At 42.3% G+C, this 17626-nt stretch overlaps 2 protein-coding genes across 3 annotated transcripts; one reads left to right on the plus strand and one right to left on the minus strand.

Annotated features, from left to right (window-relative positions):
- Positions 1-216: 216 nt before the first annotated feature.
- On the plus strand, positions 217-10191 carry LOC310963166 (uncharacterized protein). 2 transcript variants are annotated; one of them, XR_014593683.1, is made up of 17 exons: positions 217-367; positions 1469-1575; positions 1681-1820; positions 1903-2063; positions 2204-2362; positions 2454-3084; positions 4200-4301; positions 4995-5085; positions 5587-5810; positions 5922-6164; positions 6279-6377; positions 6611-6804; positions 6898-7072; positions 7166-7322; positions 7405-7558; positions 8160-8258; positions 8574-8713. XR_014593683.1 is itself a non-coding variant. In XM_083935850.1 (17 exons), the coding sequence occupies exons 1-17, from the start codon at positions 347-349 to the stop codon at positions 8744-8746; spliced, it is 2943 nt and encodes a 980-aa protein (XP_083791976.1). In that variant the 5' UTR covers positions 217-346; the 3' UTR covers positions 8747-10191. The 2 variants fall into 2 exon arrangements, 1 of the variants encoding a protein (XP_083791976.1); XM_083935850.1 differs by having other exon boundaries at positions 8147-8258; positions 8574-10191.
- Positions 10192-10248: 57 nt separating this feature from the next.
- Positions 10249-16538, minus strand: LOC310963150 (ATP-binding cassette sub-family F member 2). The gene is made up of 15 exons (XM_083935832.1): positions 16469-16538; positions 15064-15211; positions 14686-14898; positions 14232-14414; positions 13911-14082; positions 12931-13026; positions 12733-12835; positions 12430-12525; positions 12151-12270; positions 11898-11987; positions 11690-11800; positions 11539-11601; positions 11280-11408; positions 10967-11170; positions 10249-10842 (listed from the first exon to the last, which is right to left on the minus strand). Exons 2-15 carry the CDS (start codon positions 15197-15199, stop codon positions 10723-10725), a joined length of 1836 nt encoding a protein of 611 aa, XP_083791958.1. The 5' UTR covers positions 15200-15211; positions 16469-16538; the 3' UTR covers positions 10249-10722.
- Between the last annotated feature and the right edge of the window lie 1088 nt (positions 16539-17626).

A 17626-nucleotide genomic window follows, 5' to 3' on the forward strand; every position in this document is an offset into this window, starting at 1 on the left:
TTATATTTAGTATTTGGTATTTTATTATTATTATTATTATTATTATTATTATTATTATTATTATTATTATTATTATTATTATTATTATTATTATCGTCATCATCACCATCTGGGCGACGGTCAGTGTTTGCCTCCGTCATCAGAGGGGGACACACCTGCCTCCAGTGGCCCTCTGCAGTGTTGATTGGCTGGTTGTTGTTGATGTTCTGTCAATCCCCAAACCAAAGGGCCAGTCAGTGTTGCTAGCATAGCGGGCGCCGCTGCAGACCCAACCAGGAAGTCGATAAAGTTGCTAATTTATATCAGATTCACTTTGATTTCCATCCATTGACGTTGACACAACGGCATGAGTTCTTCTGCTCCTCCGGTAAGTTGCACATTACCGAGCTGCGTGTACCGTGACACCGCACACACATGCTAACTGGTTTAGCTTTAGCCTCGCCTCCCTTCTCCCCCTGCTAGGCGAACTGTTAGCCTCCATGCTAACGCTGTTTGTTGACAGCCCTCTCTGTACCACAGACACAACAACGTCCCTCGCGTTAGCTGTAGGTTAGCTTGTCATCTGTTGGTCACAGTTCAAATCACTGACTTTGCTGTGAATGAATGCATTTACACTGACGGATGCTAACTAACCTTAACGGCTAAAACTTTAGCAGTAACTGAGAATTGGAGGGTTTAGAGGTGAAACTGCAGGTCAGCTCCAGCAACATTAAATTAATGACAAACAAAGAAAATACATGTATTGTAGTAAGTCCACGCTAAAACTGATGCATTCATATGAATTAAAGGTTAAGGCAATATATTATATATTCTCACCATACCGTATAAAGTCTGTATATTATATTATAGTAATAATAGCATATTAAAGATGCACTAGTGTAACAGCTGACAAAATACAGACATAGAACAGAAAGATAGATAAATAGATAGATATGATCTAACTTATTTATTTCACAGTAGAAGCACAATACAGTGTAAATGCAAAAGTCAGGTAATAACAATGGCAAATAAATAAAAAATACAATAAAAGATGATATGAATAGAGCCTATAGACCATCACCTTCAACTCTAATATGTACTGAAAATATCCGAAGAACAATTATAATGCCCTGTAATGCACCATATATTAGTACTGGAAACTTAATAGGTGTTAGGAATAGAAATAACTGGATAATTAATTGATTAATTCATTGGACAGTGGAATTGGCATCCCCACAAACTGCACATCAGACCAAACAAAGCAGTCATAAAACCACCATAAAACAAGTCTAAAATGTGTTTTTTAATGCATCATTAAAAAATAACTGAGTTTATTACACCAATTTGAAGATGTAAGTTGTTAATAAAGAAAACTGGATTATCAGTAGTCTGAAAAACTCCTTTGAATGTTTCTGAAGACATCAGGATAAGGGAAAGGCAGACCGCAGAGGTCCACCCTTGATGACATGCCTTTTTGATTTGTTTGTAGACTATTGGGGAGTTATTCCTCATCCTCAGTGAGATGGGGTTCTCAGAGGAACAGATCCAGGCAGCTGTACAGGCGGGGCATTTTTCTGTGTCAGACGCAGCCGAGTGGTGAGTTTTACCAGCTGTTTTAAAAAATCTTTAATAGTTAGAATCCATTCATTTTAATCTACTTTAAGTAAAATGCTTGTATATCCCATTTTCATATGTTCACAGGCTCTTGCAGGGTCAGTATCCACGGCACCGGTTGGTCAAGCAGTCGTCACAGCCAGCTGAGACAGCATTTTCTGCTTTCAACCCACCCAAAGAGGCAGCAAGCACTTCAGAAACACAAACATCTCCATCTGACAGCAGAGGTACCATTAGCTACCATGTAATATCCTGTGTTTTTGTGTCATCACATCATCGAAATTAACTGTTTGTTTTTTACTTAAACAGCATCCCCTTCATTGGTGCTGAGACCATCACAGTCAGGCGCCCTGTCCCCAGATCCTCTACCAGTCGAGTCCCGTATCAAACAGGACAAGAGTGACTTTGAAGAGCAGCAGAGACAACGTGTTGCTCAGGAAGCCAGAGCAGAGAGAAGACAAAAGAAACAGGTCAGCAGCGCTGAAAAGAAACACTTCTGCTTCTAATCAGTGCCAACCCAGCTGGACTGGCATTGTTAATTTTTCCACAGAAGACAATATTTAAATTCTATAAATAATATAATATATATAATGTGTCTTCTGTCTGCCAGGAGCGCGAGTTGGTGTTGAAGCGGATAGCTGAGGATCGGCGGAGTTTGCAGGAGAAGAAACAGCCCAGCGCTGCCACAGAGACGTCTCCACCCAGTGGTCAAGGGCAGAAGCTCGGCGGAAAGATTCAGACTAATGTGGATAACAACTGTGTCCTCATGGTGAGGCTATGAAACACTAAAGTTTATATATGTGTGTATGAAATACATGTAGTCAGTTGCAGTTGTTAAAACGTTATTTTTTTTGCTGCAGATCCGGCTCCCGTCCGGCGAGTCCATGCGCGAACGCTTCCCAGCTGATGCCCCTTTGCGCAGCGTCGTGGAGCACATCACCGGACGCCACCCCTCCCTGCCCACCTTTTCTCTCCTCCAGGGTTTTCCACGGAAACGCTTCGGGGAGGCAGAACTTGCTTGTTCACTGCACTCTCTTGGCCTCACACCCAACGCCGCGCTGTGTATTCAGACCACTCCTCCGGAGACTCCTCAAGATCCACCGAGTCCCGCAGCTCCACCGAGTCCCGCAGCTCCACCGAGTCCCGCAGCTCCACCGAGTCCCGCAGCACCACCGAGTCCCGCAGCTCCACCGAGTCCCGCAGCTCCACCGAGTCCCGCAGCACCACCGAGTGCCGCAGCACCACCGAGTCCCGCGGCATGTCCGAGTCCCGCAGCTCCACCGAGTCCTGCAGATCCACTGTCAGCAGGACAAAATGAGCCGCTTCCTTGTGACATGTCTCCTCAGCCACATGTCCCTGTCCTGGAGGGCGTGGGAGGGCAGAACATTGTTCTACCTCCTCCACTACCCAACCAGCTGTGGGAAGAGGCTGTGAATTACGCTGGGATTCCTGGAGTTGGTCCTTCACTGTCTGGAGCATCTCACTTCTGGGGTGACATATTATACATTTCATAAGCACATTTATTATTTCTTGTTGCAAAGTTGCAGCTGTTCGTTTCTGGAAGTATTCTTCTGAATTCCCATTTCTTTAGAAAAACATCTCTGCACACCTGAATGAAAGACAGGTGCGTCAGAAGAAGAATGATTCTTGAAAACTTTGAGAATAACTCCGTCACGCTATCTAGCCTAATGCTGAAAGATTTATTTATTAGACATTTCAGGCACGTACCTGATGAAGGTCGGACCGACCGAAACATTCAGTGTGAAGCGAGTCAGTATGCAGGAGTTCTTTTAAAACATTTATTTTAATGAATTCCTCGATGTTACTCAACATAGAAACATGTGTCTACCAGATAATGTTAAATTCCTATTATAGGTTAATGTTATGACTATTATGTTTTTATTATTTCAGCCTTATTTCTGAGACTATTATGTTGTTTTGTTTGGGTCAGTTTTGCATGGACGATTGCTCCAAATACTTCAGTACCCACAAGCCTTTCCTTGGCTGCTGCTGCCATGGAGAGCAAGCCAATCAGAGGCATGAACCACAATGACAGCTTTCTTGCTGAATTCATCTGGAATTGACCCAGAATCTGAAAGTGAACAAATTTAAGATGCAGATGAGTGCTGCACGATAGGAGGACAATATGTGATAGGCGGTAATGTTGTTGAATACAGCGTTAACATTATTAGTTGTTACTGATACCCTCAAAAAAGCCCTGAATGTCTCTTGCCATGTTTTGCACAAGTTTATATTTTAATGACGATAGTGCAGACTGTGGATTTAGTTTTTCAAGAATTCACACGGAATCTTAAGCTTAGTGATACAATGTTTCCTTGGTTTCATAGTTAATAGCTTCTAACCTTACAGTTTTGTGAACACAGAGTTTTTACCTCTCTCCATTGGAGAGTTTAATGCCAATCCAAGCTGTGAAACCGCTCCAACTGTGAATCCTCTCACACCGCCCATGGAGAATATGAATGGGATTATTACTTCCACAATAGTTTCCTCCACTTTGCAGCTCTAATAAACTCAATTATTTAATCACGGAACAGGAACGTTATTTAATTATTTACGATTTATTTGTCACATTCCCTGCTCAACAGGCCGAGGCCAGAGGTTGGTTCCTGGAAATGCTGAGGAAGTTGCAGGCATAGAGGTTGATGAAGAACAAGGAGAAGAGGAAGAACCACCGTACATGCTTAACGGTACTACTCCCTCTGTGTGTGGGGTCTCTGCGGACCTCATCGTATGTTTGACCTACATTTTTCTTGCTCCCCCCCTCACCTCCCCACTTCCTGCCTTTGTGAATCTCCATTTATTCATCCACGTAGAAACCGATGACCCTGGTCTCTCACTTTTAGCTGTTGGACTAACTTTTCATTCAGTTTCATACTGTACATTACATAAGTTTGCCAAAGTACAGAACATTTGACCGACTGCTCTGGTAATGTGTGCGTCATATGTAAGACAGATTAGGATTAGGAAATATGTAGGTGAATGGCCCTTTCTGTCAAACATATAGTACACAGGGTCAGAGCTGCTGGGCCCCACCAGTGAGTACTTGAGTTCCCATAGTTCTTACAGCTGGTCAGCCAATCGTATCCAGTCTTTCAAAACATGTGGTTGTGATATAGTACTCTGAGTGTGCGCCAGACCAGAGAGTGAAAAGAGCTCAGTCCCAGCTGAAGCTCGTAAGAGGAGCATCACAGATCCAGAACAAAAGATGTTGATGTTGATTAGAGGTGTGTAAAGACAGTGGGACTAGACTCTGCTGCTCAAGAAGGGAGGGGTGTTGTGTTCATACACCTGAGACTTGTACTGTATATAAATGGGCTGGTGGTGATCTCAGGGACTCCTTTGAGTTCCAGCTTGGTGATTCTTTTTCTTTTTTTTCACAGGAATGCCACGGCTGCCTTTCTTTCCTGAGAATAGGTTTCGTGGTGAATTTGAACCCAGGCACCACTGGCCAGAACAAGGCAACCGACTCAGGTGGGTGTGGACAGAATGGCACTGATATAATGGAATATGAAGAGTGCGTTGATGCAACCTCTGGACTACAATTGATTCATTTAAAAGTGTTTTGCAGCTGGTTAAAATGAATTATTCTGATAATGAAATAATTGTTTGACTCATTTTCAAGCAGAAATGCAAAACATTTGCTTGTTCTAGCATCTCAAATGTGAGGATTTGCTGCTTTTGTTCCTTTTTTTATAATTGCATATTGAATATTTTGGGGTTTTGGGCTGTTGTTAGGACATTTAAACAGGGTAGGTTTGCCGAACTGAAATGTTTTCTTAAGACAGAGTCAATATAAGACAGGCAGTTAGGGAAAGAAAATGTTTTACTGTCTTATGGTTTAGTTTCCTGAGACCACATTAGCATTTTAGATTGTGACTGTGGAGATGGATGTTTTCCCATAATTCAAGCATGAAATCTTTTCCAGTAAAATGCAGTATGGGTGTAAAAGACACTTGTGTTTGTACATTTCAGGGAGGCTCCAGAAGAGCACCCAGCAGAGCCTGAGGATGAGGGAGGTCGTGAGGCGCCTGGAGCTGCAGGTCTGGCTGCAGTGGAGCGTCTTCAAAGAGCTGCACAGCAAGAAGACCTCCGTGCCTCCCAGGGGCAACCATCACCCCCTAAAAAGCCCTTCAGGGCACCCAGCGTGCCATCCCTATGTGCCTTGGCAACCCGTGCAACTGTCCACCTCATGACTGGTGAGAGACCATGTAATAATATACACTTGTAAGACTCAATGACTCTCCAGGAAATGTGTCTCATTGCTTTGTTTATTCACTGTTGTCATGGCCCTGTCTCTACTCGCTCAGCTCCCAGCATGCAGTACAGCAGCAGTCTGGCATGCCTCACCCCGGAGCTCGCAGAGCTTCTGCTCAACCACATGTCCCGTGAGAGGCTCCTTCGTCCACGCACCCTGGAACTCTTCTTCGGCTGCCCATTGCAGAAGTTTGTCCTAAACTGCTACCCTTACTCCACCAATGAGCTCTTGCGGCAGTTACGGGCCTTCACAGCACTGAAGCACCTGAGTCTGGTCAACTCTCCACTCATCACGGGTATAGTATTTCATCTCAGGATGGTGATTTGAGGCTTTTAGATATCAACTTTGCTGTCTCAACTTTTGCACTATGTTTGGTTGACGTCTGCTATTTCCTTTTGTTTTTTTCCAGACTCTGGGCTGTCAATCCTGTCCAGTCTGGTCAAACTCCAGTACCTCAACCTGGCCTCCTGTAGCAAACTGACCGACTCCTGTCTGCAGCATATCACAGGTTAGGCTTTCTACAAACTGTCCTGTGAGCAAGGCTCCGACTGTTACCAGGGGGGATAATACATTATGTAACACCACTTTACAGGCAATTACAATTACGTGCAAGAATGCCAGATCATATGCCAACATAAGCTGCTCTGCTTTAAGTACTTGTATTTAGTGCTCAGTGGGTTTTTCCTTGATGATTTTTTTTTCTCACGTATCACACATTTTCCTTCTTTCTGTACCTAAAAGGTTTAAAGAGCCTGAGCTTCCTGTCCCTGGACCAGACCAAAGTGACAGATGCAGGGATGGTACTTTATCTCCAGTCAGCTCCTTATTGTCTCTCTCAGCTCAGCCTAAACCAGACGGCTGTGACTGAAGCCACACTGGTAGTCCTGCCTACCTGTGTGCCACAACTGAGGCTTCTCAGTATCAAGCACACTAAGGTACTTAAGCTCACAGAATAACTAGTTTTATTTAAACAATTTATCATATTCTTTCATGACATTTCCATATCTTCATTGGTGTTGTTCGGCCAGGTCAGGGATGTGTCAGCATTGGCAGAGCTGTCCAGCCTGCAGACTCTCAACCTGGATGGGACAGGAGTGACAGAAAACTCCCTGGAGCACCTCGCCACCCACCCTGCCCTGTGTTCCCTCAGTTTGGCAGGAATCCCCGTAGAGGATGGCAATCAGGCCCTGCAGATCATCTCAGGTTTGTAAATGAAAAGAAACTTAAAAAAATGGGAAGCGAAAACAAAATGGTCCAGCTCTGTGGTGAATCAAATGGTTTTTACTCTCCTTCCAGGTCTAAAGTTGACTCAGCTGACCCTCCCTGGACGGCACTCTGTGACAGACAGCGGGTTGTCATTCCTCTCTAGACTGTCTCTGCTCTTAGAGCTGGACCTGACTGACTACACACAAGTCACAGACCAGGGAGTCAGCCAGCTCTCCACCATGAACAGGTCATTCTCACTTTATAACTGCAGGTCATTATAACCGTTTTTTACGGTATGATTACAGTAGTAAAATGTTTACTTTGTGTAGGTTGAAGAAACTGTCGCTTAGCAACACGCAGGTGACAGATTTAGGGCTTCCCTCGCTGCGTGGCCTGCAGGAGCTGCAGGAGCTGTGTTTGGACAGAACAGCAGTCACCAGCAGAGGAGTGGCCGAACTCATCACCTGTCTGCCTCACCTCCAGGTAAACCAGTAACACTGGTTTAATGTGTTCCTAGTTCTGCAGATCAAACCGCACAGCACTCCATAATTTAGGGTTAAAAGTGGGTCTTTTGTCGTATAGAGCCAGATCGATATGTCACAGAAATATCAGTATCTAATACCGGCACAACACTGCGTACCAGCATATATGTTTTCTGATATAGGCAGATATGAACACCTTTTTTACATAGCATAATGCTGAAAACAATGCTTGAGATTGATTATTGATTGATATTTTTTTATTTTAAATGGTCTGCAATCGACTGATACTAACTGTAATGTTTATTTAGCCATTTATTTATTCTTAATTTTCTCAGTGTTTATTCCTAGAGTTGGTTGATAATGTAACACATTAAGTTATTTGATTAGGAAAGTAGCCTTCTGACTGTAAATATAGTATAGTCTTATCAGTGCCTTCATAAAAAAGGTCTATTCATTCCAGCTCAAAAATTCCCTGTGTAAAATGGTTTCAGTAGCAAGTTATGGTATGTGAAATCATCTCATTTTATTGATGATTTGATGATGATTTTAATGATTTTTTGCTGATTTTGTGTTTTTTCCCTCTGTTTAGGTGTTGGGGTTAGCCAGCACTCAGGTGGGAGACACAGTAGTGAGAAGGGGCCTGATTCGCTGCAATCAGCTTGTGAAGCTAAATCTCAGCCGCACACGGATCACAGACCACGGTAAGGTCAAACTCTAAAATCCATCTGACTCGATCATTCATTCATTCATTCATTCATCTTCAACCGCTTATCCCGGGGTCGGGGTCGCGGGGGTGCTGGAGCCGATCCCAGCTGACATCGGGCGTAAGGCGGGGTACACCCTGGACAGGACGCCAGTCTATCACAGGGCACATAGAGACGAACAGAGACAGACAACCATTCACATCTACGGGCAATTTCAGACTCATCAATTAACCTAACACATCATAACACACACAAATGTTTCCTATCCTTACATGGGTGAACAATCTCCGCGCATTTCTGTGTTTCCCTCAGGTCTCAAGTTCTTGAAACACATGCACCTGGCTCAGGTGAATCTGGATGGCACCGGTGTGAGTCTGATGGGCATCGCGAGCCTCCTCTCTTTCACCAACATCAGCAGCATTCGGGCCAGCAACACTCGCAGCATTCCTCCTGATGAGGTCTCAGATGAGGAGTGGGAAGCCTAGTGAGCATCGATGCACATAACTGCACCCGAGCACGCCTCTGACTGCTGCGGTCCCCTTTTAGCCCCTGAAACACGCTGCCATCGGGATACAGCATGACTAAAACACTCCTATTTGCACTGTTTCAACTGCAGCTAAGTGCCACTAACCTGTCAATCACGCACGCTACCAAGTTGAAACCTTTAACGGGACTCGGCCATTAATAGCGTTTGCAAGTAAATGCAAATTGATTCTATATATGTAAACACTGCAGCCCCCTTTTTCTCTGGAAAAACTCCACCTGAGAAACTTCAAAGCTTTACATGCAGCCTCATAGGCTGGAACAGGCGGGAAAATATTAAAATGTTGGAAAGGTAACACAGCATGTATTTTCAGACTATATTAACTAACAGCCTGGTATATGTATAAATTATATTTAAATAGACATAAATTGTCAATTCAACTAAATATGGTTGAAGATTTGTTTTTGAAGGATGTGAAGGAAGATAATGATTTCCAGTAATTATTCAGTCACTCGTTTTATAACCAACATTGGATCTTGAGCTGTATTTGTGTCATGTTGGACTGATGAGAATATATCCTGATGTTTATTAGAATTAGTTCCGATGTTTGTATTCTTTGTTAGGGTTAATATTTGACTAATATCCACTACATGCAGATGACATCAGCTGTCCAGAATGATACAAATATAATTGCCTGTGCTCAAGATGAGATGTTGGCTCCTCTTGGTTTATGACTGGTGATAAATGTATATAAACCAAAAGAATGCCCTTCATGTGTCTGAGGATTGTTGCCACCATGCCAAAACATATTTTCCGTTTTAAGTTATGGCATTTTCTCATTAATACAGTAGTTACATTTTAAAACATCCTGCTAGATAGATCCATTATTTATCTTTATTTTCCTTGTTTTAACATGGAAGTGACTTGTTATAACATACCTCATTTAATTATGAGAATTTGTTTTAATAAGGTAAAGTGGTACGTTATAACGTGGGCATGGTCAAAAAGTGAAACTTAACATATTAGTCATGGTGGCATCAAAATGTGGCCGTGCTTCTGCCTACATGAAGACCACTTTAGTGCAAGAGCTCATAATGAAGATGTTATAACTTGAAATGTCACCTGTATGGATGTTCGTTTAAAGAAAACCACAGAAGTCACCTAAAAAGTATTGCATCCTGTCGATGCATTGGATTCTTTTTTCTGTAAATGGCTGCCACATTACACTTATTGGCGTTAGGCCACTATGTTTTGGACATTTTCAGTTACATGAAAGACAGCAGCTTCTAGCAGAGTATACATAGTGTAGATGAGGTAGGATCTATGCAGCCGTGGGGCTCACAAGTCAAAGTCCAAAGCAACTTCTTTTAATACCTTCAAGTTTTGTCCTCTTGTTTACAGAGTTGTAAAATAGTTTATTTTCCCTAAAGGCTTTTGAGTTTTGGATTGAAGCACTGTTCATTAAGCGTGAAAATGAATAAAAGTCTTCTGAATCTAAATATGCTGTTTTTATGTTCTGTTTATTGAGACAAACCTTTATTGCATTACATCGTTAAATAAGGCAGTACTGCTCTTTTACACAGGAAAAAAAGTCAACTTTTCAATATCATAAAATATGACCTAAAAGCTGCTGCATACATGTTGGGATAAAACGGAACATTTCGGAAAAATAAAACTTTTCTATGAAGACGGCACAATGGAATGCATTCCAAAATGCACTGAGACGCTTCGGGTGAAGCAGCCAATCAGAGTGCAGCCTGAGGTGAAAGGAGGGGGGTTAGGTCACTGTCAAACTGAGATGGAAATACAGTACTACATGTACAACAGACGTGTCCAATAAGATGCATAAGAGATTGTTTCAGTTCTAGTTATGACATTTCCTTCAGTGTAAACCCTGCTCATCCCCTCGGGAACGTGCAGGTCAAATCCATGATGCAAGATAAAGGAGTGGTTCAGTGTGACGTTTATTTGTTTTACTTAGATATCATGCGCTTGCTGCTTTTCGATCTTTGATTTCAAGTGCTCCTTGTATGCCAGGATGTCCCTATTCCACTTTGTGATGGTTTGATTCTCACACACCCAGATCTCCTGAGCCACCTGGAGGAAAAAACAGATGAAGATTACAATAGAGCTGCTAGCTACAACTGGTTAAAAGATAAATACTCTAACTGCGCCACTTCCAACCAAATGTTAAATGAATCCTGCATTTTTAAATATCTACCTGTTGAATTAGCCTGAAGTCGTGGCTAACTAGCATCATGCCACCATCAAATTCGTTGATGGCTTCTGCCAATGCGTCAATAGTCTCGATATCCAAGTGATTGGTGGGCTCGTCAAGGAACAGCATGTGAGGGTTCTGCCAGGACAGCCAGGCAAAGCACACCCGGCACTTCTGACCATCTGACAAGTTCCTGATGGGACTGACCTGGAAGAAAGGTACACAATTTACTGACGGTTGCAGACAAAGACCACAAAAAACAAATACATTTTTCACTTTTTTTCTCTGCATCATCTGGAAGAGTATCAAACCCTACCTGCTGTTTTCCTGTCAGCCCGTAGCGACCGATGATCTTCCTCATTTCCTCCTTTTCTTTGATATCAGGGAAACACTTCATCATGTACTCCAAAGGAGACAGGTCCAGTTCTAGCTGCTCTGTCAGATGCTGTAACATAAGTCAGAGACATTTAGTTAACATATGTATGGAATGTCCCTCCCAGGTCTAGCACAGCATTATTTTTGTATAGTGTTAGTGTAAGTGTATCAAGGAGCCATCAACAGGCTCTGAGTTATACCTGGTGATATCTGCCAATCTTGACGTGAGAGTGTTTGCGGATCATACCATCGGTGGGAAGGAGCTATGAAGAGAAAAGGAGAACCACGTTGAATACTCTGATGACAACTGCAGGTTGTTGCAGGATAATGGGGAAATAATATTGTACTTACCTCTCCCATAAGCAGCTTGAGAAGTGTGGACTTCCCTGCTCCGTTGGGCCCCACCAGAGCCACTCGTGTATCCAAGTCAATACCAAACTCCAGGTCTCTATAAATGACCGGCTATAGGACACATTAACAGGTGAGTGAGTGTAAGAAATGACTCTACACGTCAGTGGAAAAATAGCTGTGTCCATGCTGCGATAGTAATTGTACTCACCGTGTTGTCACTGTACTTGAAGCTCACATTCTGAACCATGATAACAGGAGGAGGAATCTTCCCACAGGGAGGAAAATAAAATGACAGAGTCTGTGGGAGACAGAGGCAGGCATTAGTGCCATGACAATAATATACGTGTCACAGGCCCCAGTTCCTCAAAATGTGTCTCACTGGTTCAAAAGTCTAAAAACCACTTCCCAAGACTACTCACAGTAGTTTCCAAACCGTATCAGCAACCACATAATAACAGTACCTTGTCATTCACAACTTTTTCAGTCAAGCCTGAAGCCACCATCTTCTGCAGTGTCTTTTCTTTGCTCTGTGCCTGTCGTGCCAGCTTTGCAGAGCCGTGACCAAACCTGGCAATGTAATTCTAGAGGAGAGGGATGTAAGAAGAACACAGCGTACAAGTCTTGATTTGGCTGCTGAATAACTAAATGGTTGTAAAAACAGAGAAACTTCACACTCAAGTCTGCTGTGAACTATTAATTATATACAGTGAGAAGGTTCCACCACGTGGTGTCTCATTTACCTTCATGTGTGTGATCTGGTCCTGTTCCCAGTTGAAGCGCTTCATCTGGTTCTCTTCCAGCTCCTCTCTGGTCTTCACATACTGGTCATAGTTACCCTTAAGGCAAAAATAGATAGGCGCACAAACTCGTAATTAGTAACTGCCTACTCCCAGTTTATTATTTAGCATTATGATAATCCGGTATGGCAGAGCTCATTCAAGACTCTTTTTAAGACGTTCCATGTGATGCTGAGGCAAATTCCTTTTCTGGCCCTCTGCTCCTTTATCTCGCTTTCATCGGTGGCTTCAGCAAAGGGCTCTTACCGTGTAATATTTCAGTTTCCTCTGATGCAGGTGGATGATGTTGGTGCACACACCGTTCAGGAAGTCTTGCGAGTGTGAGATGAGCACAAGGATTCGCTTGAACCTGACAACAAAAAACAGGATGAGCAATACTTATCAACTGTTTGGACTGATTAAAAAAAAAGAAAAGAAACATTAAGTAAAAAGGTGTGAACTTACGAACTAAGTTCCTCCTCCAACCACACACAAGCATCCAGATCCAAGTGGTTGGTGGGCTCATCCAGCAACAGCATGAAGGGTTTAATGAACAGGGCTCTGGACAAATACAGGATGGTCATTAACATTTAATTAGAGGAACTTCATTGGTACATCGCTGTTTTACTGTATACATTAACCATTTAAACTTCCTACTCTGTTCATCCCCATGTGTTTCTAAAACTCATTGCATTGGTTTATATTGCAATTCAGAAAGGTATATTGACTACCCCTCTTCTCTGGGTGTTGCCTTCCACAGTTCGACTTAATAAATGTCTTTTTTACAGCAAAACATGAGCTTTCTGAAACAGGGAAATTTAGTACATTCAGCTGAACTTGGCACCATTATACACAATTTGGATTAATTTATACAGTAATCAAAAAGTCATGACTGGCATGGTTTTGTAGAGTGGAAGTTTTAAGCCGCATTCACATTGCATGCAGCAGCTCCAGTGAATCGCCGCAGCACTGTGCAGTTTAACTTAAAAGGCCCATTTGTGTAAAGTCCTGTCGTGATCTTCAACCAGCACAAGTAGATTTTACATTTCACACGATTGTTTTTTCGTCGGATAATTGTTATAGATCTTGACATTTCCAACCGCACTTGAAGGCAGCTTGATTTCATGGAGAAAGAAAAGAGCTCGGGGGACTGAGCTTTAGCACTTTAAGTGCTTGTGTTTTGTTCTTTTACCCCCATTCGTCAGACCGCCTGATCTAGTCTGAATTTCAGATTAGATAGCAGGTGGGGCAATGTCCAATGTTATTTTTTTATTTATCATTCACAAGCAAAAACATATCTGCATAGTAGCTGTGAATGTAGTATTTTACAAATCAAGTGAGGGGTATCAGCAGACCAGGCTGTTTAAGTTCAAACCAATGCAGATGAGGAAGGATGCATCGCATCATGTCACTGAACAGTGTAATACTAAGCACTTTGTCTTTACCTGGCCAGAGCAACACGCATCCTCCATCCTCCACTGAAGTCCTTCAGTTTCTTTTGCTGCATAGCAGTGGTGAAACCCAAACCGTGGAGGATTCGAGAGGCTCGCACCTCTGCCTTGTCTGCATCCAGCTCCTCCAGACGCTCATACAGCTCCATCAGCTTCTCACACTCAGCTTTGCATGGGTAAGAGGAAACCATATACTATTAATTTCAATCAATACAGCTGTATGAGAGAGCATATTGTTTGTTGTCTCTCAACCATTTTGACTGAAAATACATTTCCCCTCTGCAGTTATTGCTTGGTACATCACATGTAACTCACAGTCCTCAGAGGCAAGTCTCTCTGCCTCCTTCTCCAGCATAATCCTCTGTTCGTCCACCTCCATGACACACTGCAGAGCTGTCTTTTCACTGGGGGCCATCTCCCGGCTCAAGTGGTAAATATCGATGTGCTCTGGAATGGGAATCTCACGATGCCCGATGGCTGACAACAGCATGGATTTCCCTGTCAGATATGAGTAGATAAGAAAATCAATTTTGCTCTGACATAGTATGCAACATCAAAAATCTACTCTGTGCAAGATTCATCCTACTTCTAGGGGAAACCGCTGTAAATTAGCAAAGTGTAACGACTATATATTGTAAATCCTCGTCTATGTGTTTAGCTTTCATGATGTCCAAGTTCCCAAAACACCAGAAGGACAAAATGTTATACAGTGCTGGGAACTGTTCAGGCTACTGACTGGTAATCTTATTTGCAAGGAGAGACCTTTTACCTGTGCCGTTAAGGCCGATGAGACCATAGCGCCTGCCTGAGTTGAGCTCCAGGCTTGTGTCTGCTAGCAGCTCCTGACCATGGAAGGTGAGCGACAGGCTGCTAATGTGGACATCAGTGCTGTTGGGGTGTGAGGCCAGAACGCCCGTCACTGCCCTTGCCTCCGTCTTTGCCAGCTCAAACTCATCCAGCTCCTTTGTCAAAGCAGCAATACCTATAAAAGGAAATCCTGTTATTAGCTTGATATTAACCTATTTGACAGAAGATCAAGTCTTTTATATTACAAGCAAACTATAAAAGTCACATCAGGAATGACCCAAGCCCTAGTAAATCACAACCAACACTATAACAGTTACTCAAAGATCAATCCTCCTCTCACCATTGCTCTCTGCTCCATTAAACTGGCTCTCTGGTTGTTCACCCTCCTCCAGTTCATCAGTTTTCTTGGTACGCTGGCGAGCTTTGGCAGCCTCCTTCTTCTTTGCTGCCTTCTTCTTGGCTAAGTCGGATGGCATGGTTGTGAAAGGCTATTCAACAAGCAGAAAGTAAAGGAAAAAGGGGACACATCAATAACATTACACTGTACACAGGTATAATACAAGACATGCTAACTGGCTACACCTCCCAAAGTTATATACTGGGATCTGTACATTCTCCATTAGACACACAAGGGGGTTCAGACGTGGGGCAGATAATGAAATTGCAGCTCAGTCCACTTCTGAATTTCAAATGCAGGCTCAGGACCTGTCTGACTAACCAGGCAGTGGAAACCCAAAATGACCGACTATGGGACCATCGGACATTTCTGTCACTTATTTGTTTGTGTCTGTTCAGTGATGCCCACTTTGGTTGCCCTTTTAATTCTCTGTATACCTCTGGGGGTTAATTTATTACATTTAACAACATCTGAGGTGAGATTTCCTTAATAAGCCTTGAGGGCCTTTTTTTCCTCACACGTACAATCTGTTTCTTTTTTTATTTTCCTTTGAATTTGTTATTTATGTTTTCTATGGATTTTTTTGCTAATAAATACATCTTAATATTAACATAATGCCCAGATTCTCAGTTGTTTCAACACGTTGGGGCTAACGTTACTTTCTTTATATCCGATATTATCAGAATATGAGTCAAAGGGATTGAATCGCTGACAGGAAGTGGCTTTAGGAGTAGGACAGTGAAGAAAATGTGCCGGTAACTGCACTTATGACGTAACTTCAACTTACAGCTGATTTTAAAAAGGACGGACTCACGCCACTATAGGCCTTACTACATGGTTAACGGTTCGGCCTGGTGGTAACGGTAATGGTTACCATGATGACCGCAATTTTGCTTATTTCCAGTCCCACCTGCACGCACGTTGGGCTCGTCACATTCTAGAACCACCAACTGTTAGAAGCTAACGGTAGCTGATGACGCTCACATCAACGGCAGATTTGTCATTTCAGAGTTTATCAGTCGACGACAAAATCCAAAACCAGAATGTCTAAACGTAACGTTATGTAAAGGAGAAAAATCATATACATTTATAATAAACTAGCCGTTGACGTTAGCTCGCTGGCTAAGCTAACAACGGCAGCTAGGGTAACCAACGTACAGCTGGCTGGCAGGCCTGAGCCGCTAAAGCTAACTTGAAGCAAGGCCCATTTTAGCTACGAAAAGATCTGAAAGCGGCTAATTACGCGGTTCATTTTCCATTTTCTAGCCTATCATTTGGTTCGACACAACCCCGTGTATGTTACCCATCTGAGCCGTTAGTTGTCAGACATTGTAAATCTCCCTCTTACCTAGATAACGTATTACTGGTCTCCGGAGCACACCGATGTCTCGTGTCCACTTTTGCCGGGTGGATGTAGCTGCACGCCGAACCGCCAGACGGACCATATATGGTCAAAGAGGGCGGTGAGAACGGATGTGCCCGCCCCCTTCTTCATGGGACTGCAGTAAAAATGCGCCTTTACTCTGAAGTTAGTTCATTCTTAACAATCAGACATGCAGCAGGTGAATCTGTATCATTGTCTAAGCAAAATACTTCATCCATAAAATGATTTAGTTTAATAAGTTAGCCTCCTTTTATATTTTTAAACATTCAGATTTTAAAGCATAATTGACCACTATGGAAAACTTCAACCACAAAAATAATAAATTCGCAAACAACTATTAGATTATTTAGGCATTTCAAATTTACGAGCGTAATTTAGCAGATCCCAACGCATTTGTGTTATTCTTAGATTCTGTTTCTATGTTTTACTGTCTTTGTACATTTGTATTTATGTTATTATTAATTCTATGTGATACTAATGACATATATTATATGTTTGACTAATTAGGCCGAAGTCATAGCCTATATACACATGACAATAAAATTAAAGGCTAGTGTGATGATGGATGACCATCTTACTGAGATGTAACCATAGTGATAAGGGTTCTAAATTAGGTCTAGACTTCTCTTTATTGATCCTTTGGGATGAACTCCTGCAAGGAAATTGAGTTTCCAGCAGCTTACAAAAGATATAAGGGGGGTATAAAAAAATACAGTATAAGACAACCAATAAACTCTAAATAAAAAACTCTAAATAAATACAGAAAAATGAACATTAAACTCAAAGTTTAATATATATGAAGTAGATATAAGATTACAGGTAAAATAAAATTCAGGGAAAATGAAATCAGATAAGTTAAATGTAGAGGAAATGTACAAGATAAAATGTGTATGACTGTATATGACAGAAATGAGCAGTAAGATTAAATGATTGCAAAAAAATGTAAGAGTAATAAATGCACCTTTTTCAAGCCATCACAAATATCCATATCATGACACAAGTCATACACTCATATAAATATGACATTCTCTTGTTGTGGTCTTGGATATTTTGTTTAAAGCGATGCCTATCACATAAACACAGATACCATAGTAAGATAAGATAAGATAAGATGAGATAGCC

The sequence above is a fragment of the Echiichthys vipera genome, assembly GCF_963691815.1.
Source record: "Echiichthys vipera genome assembly, chromosome: 21".
NCBI lineage: Eukaryota > Metazoa > Chordata > Actinopteri > Perciformes > Trachinidae > Echiichthys > Echiichthys vipera.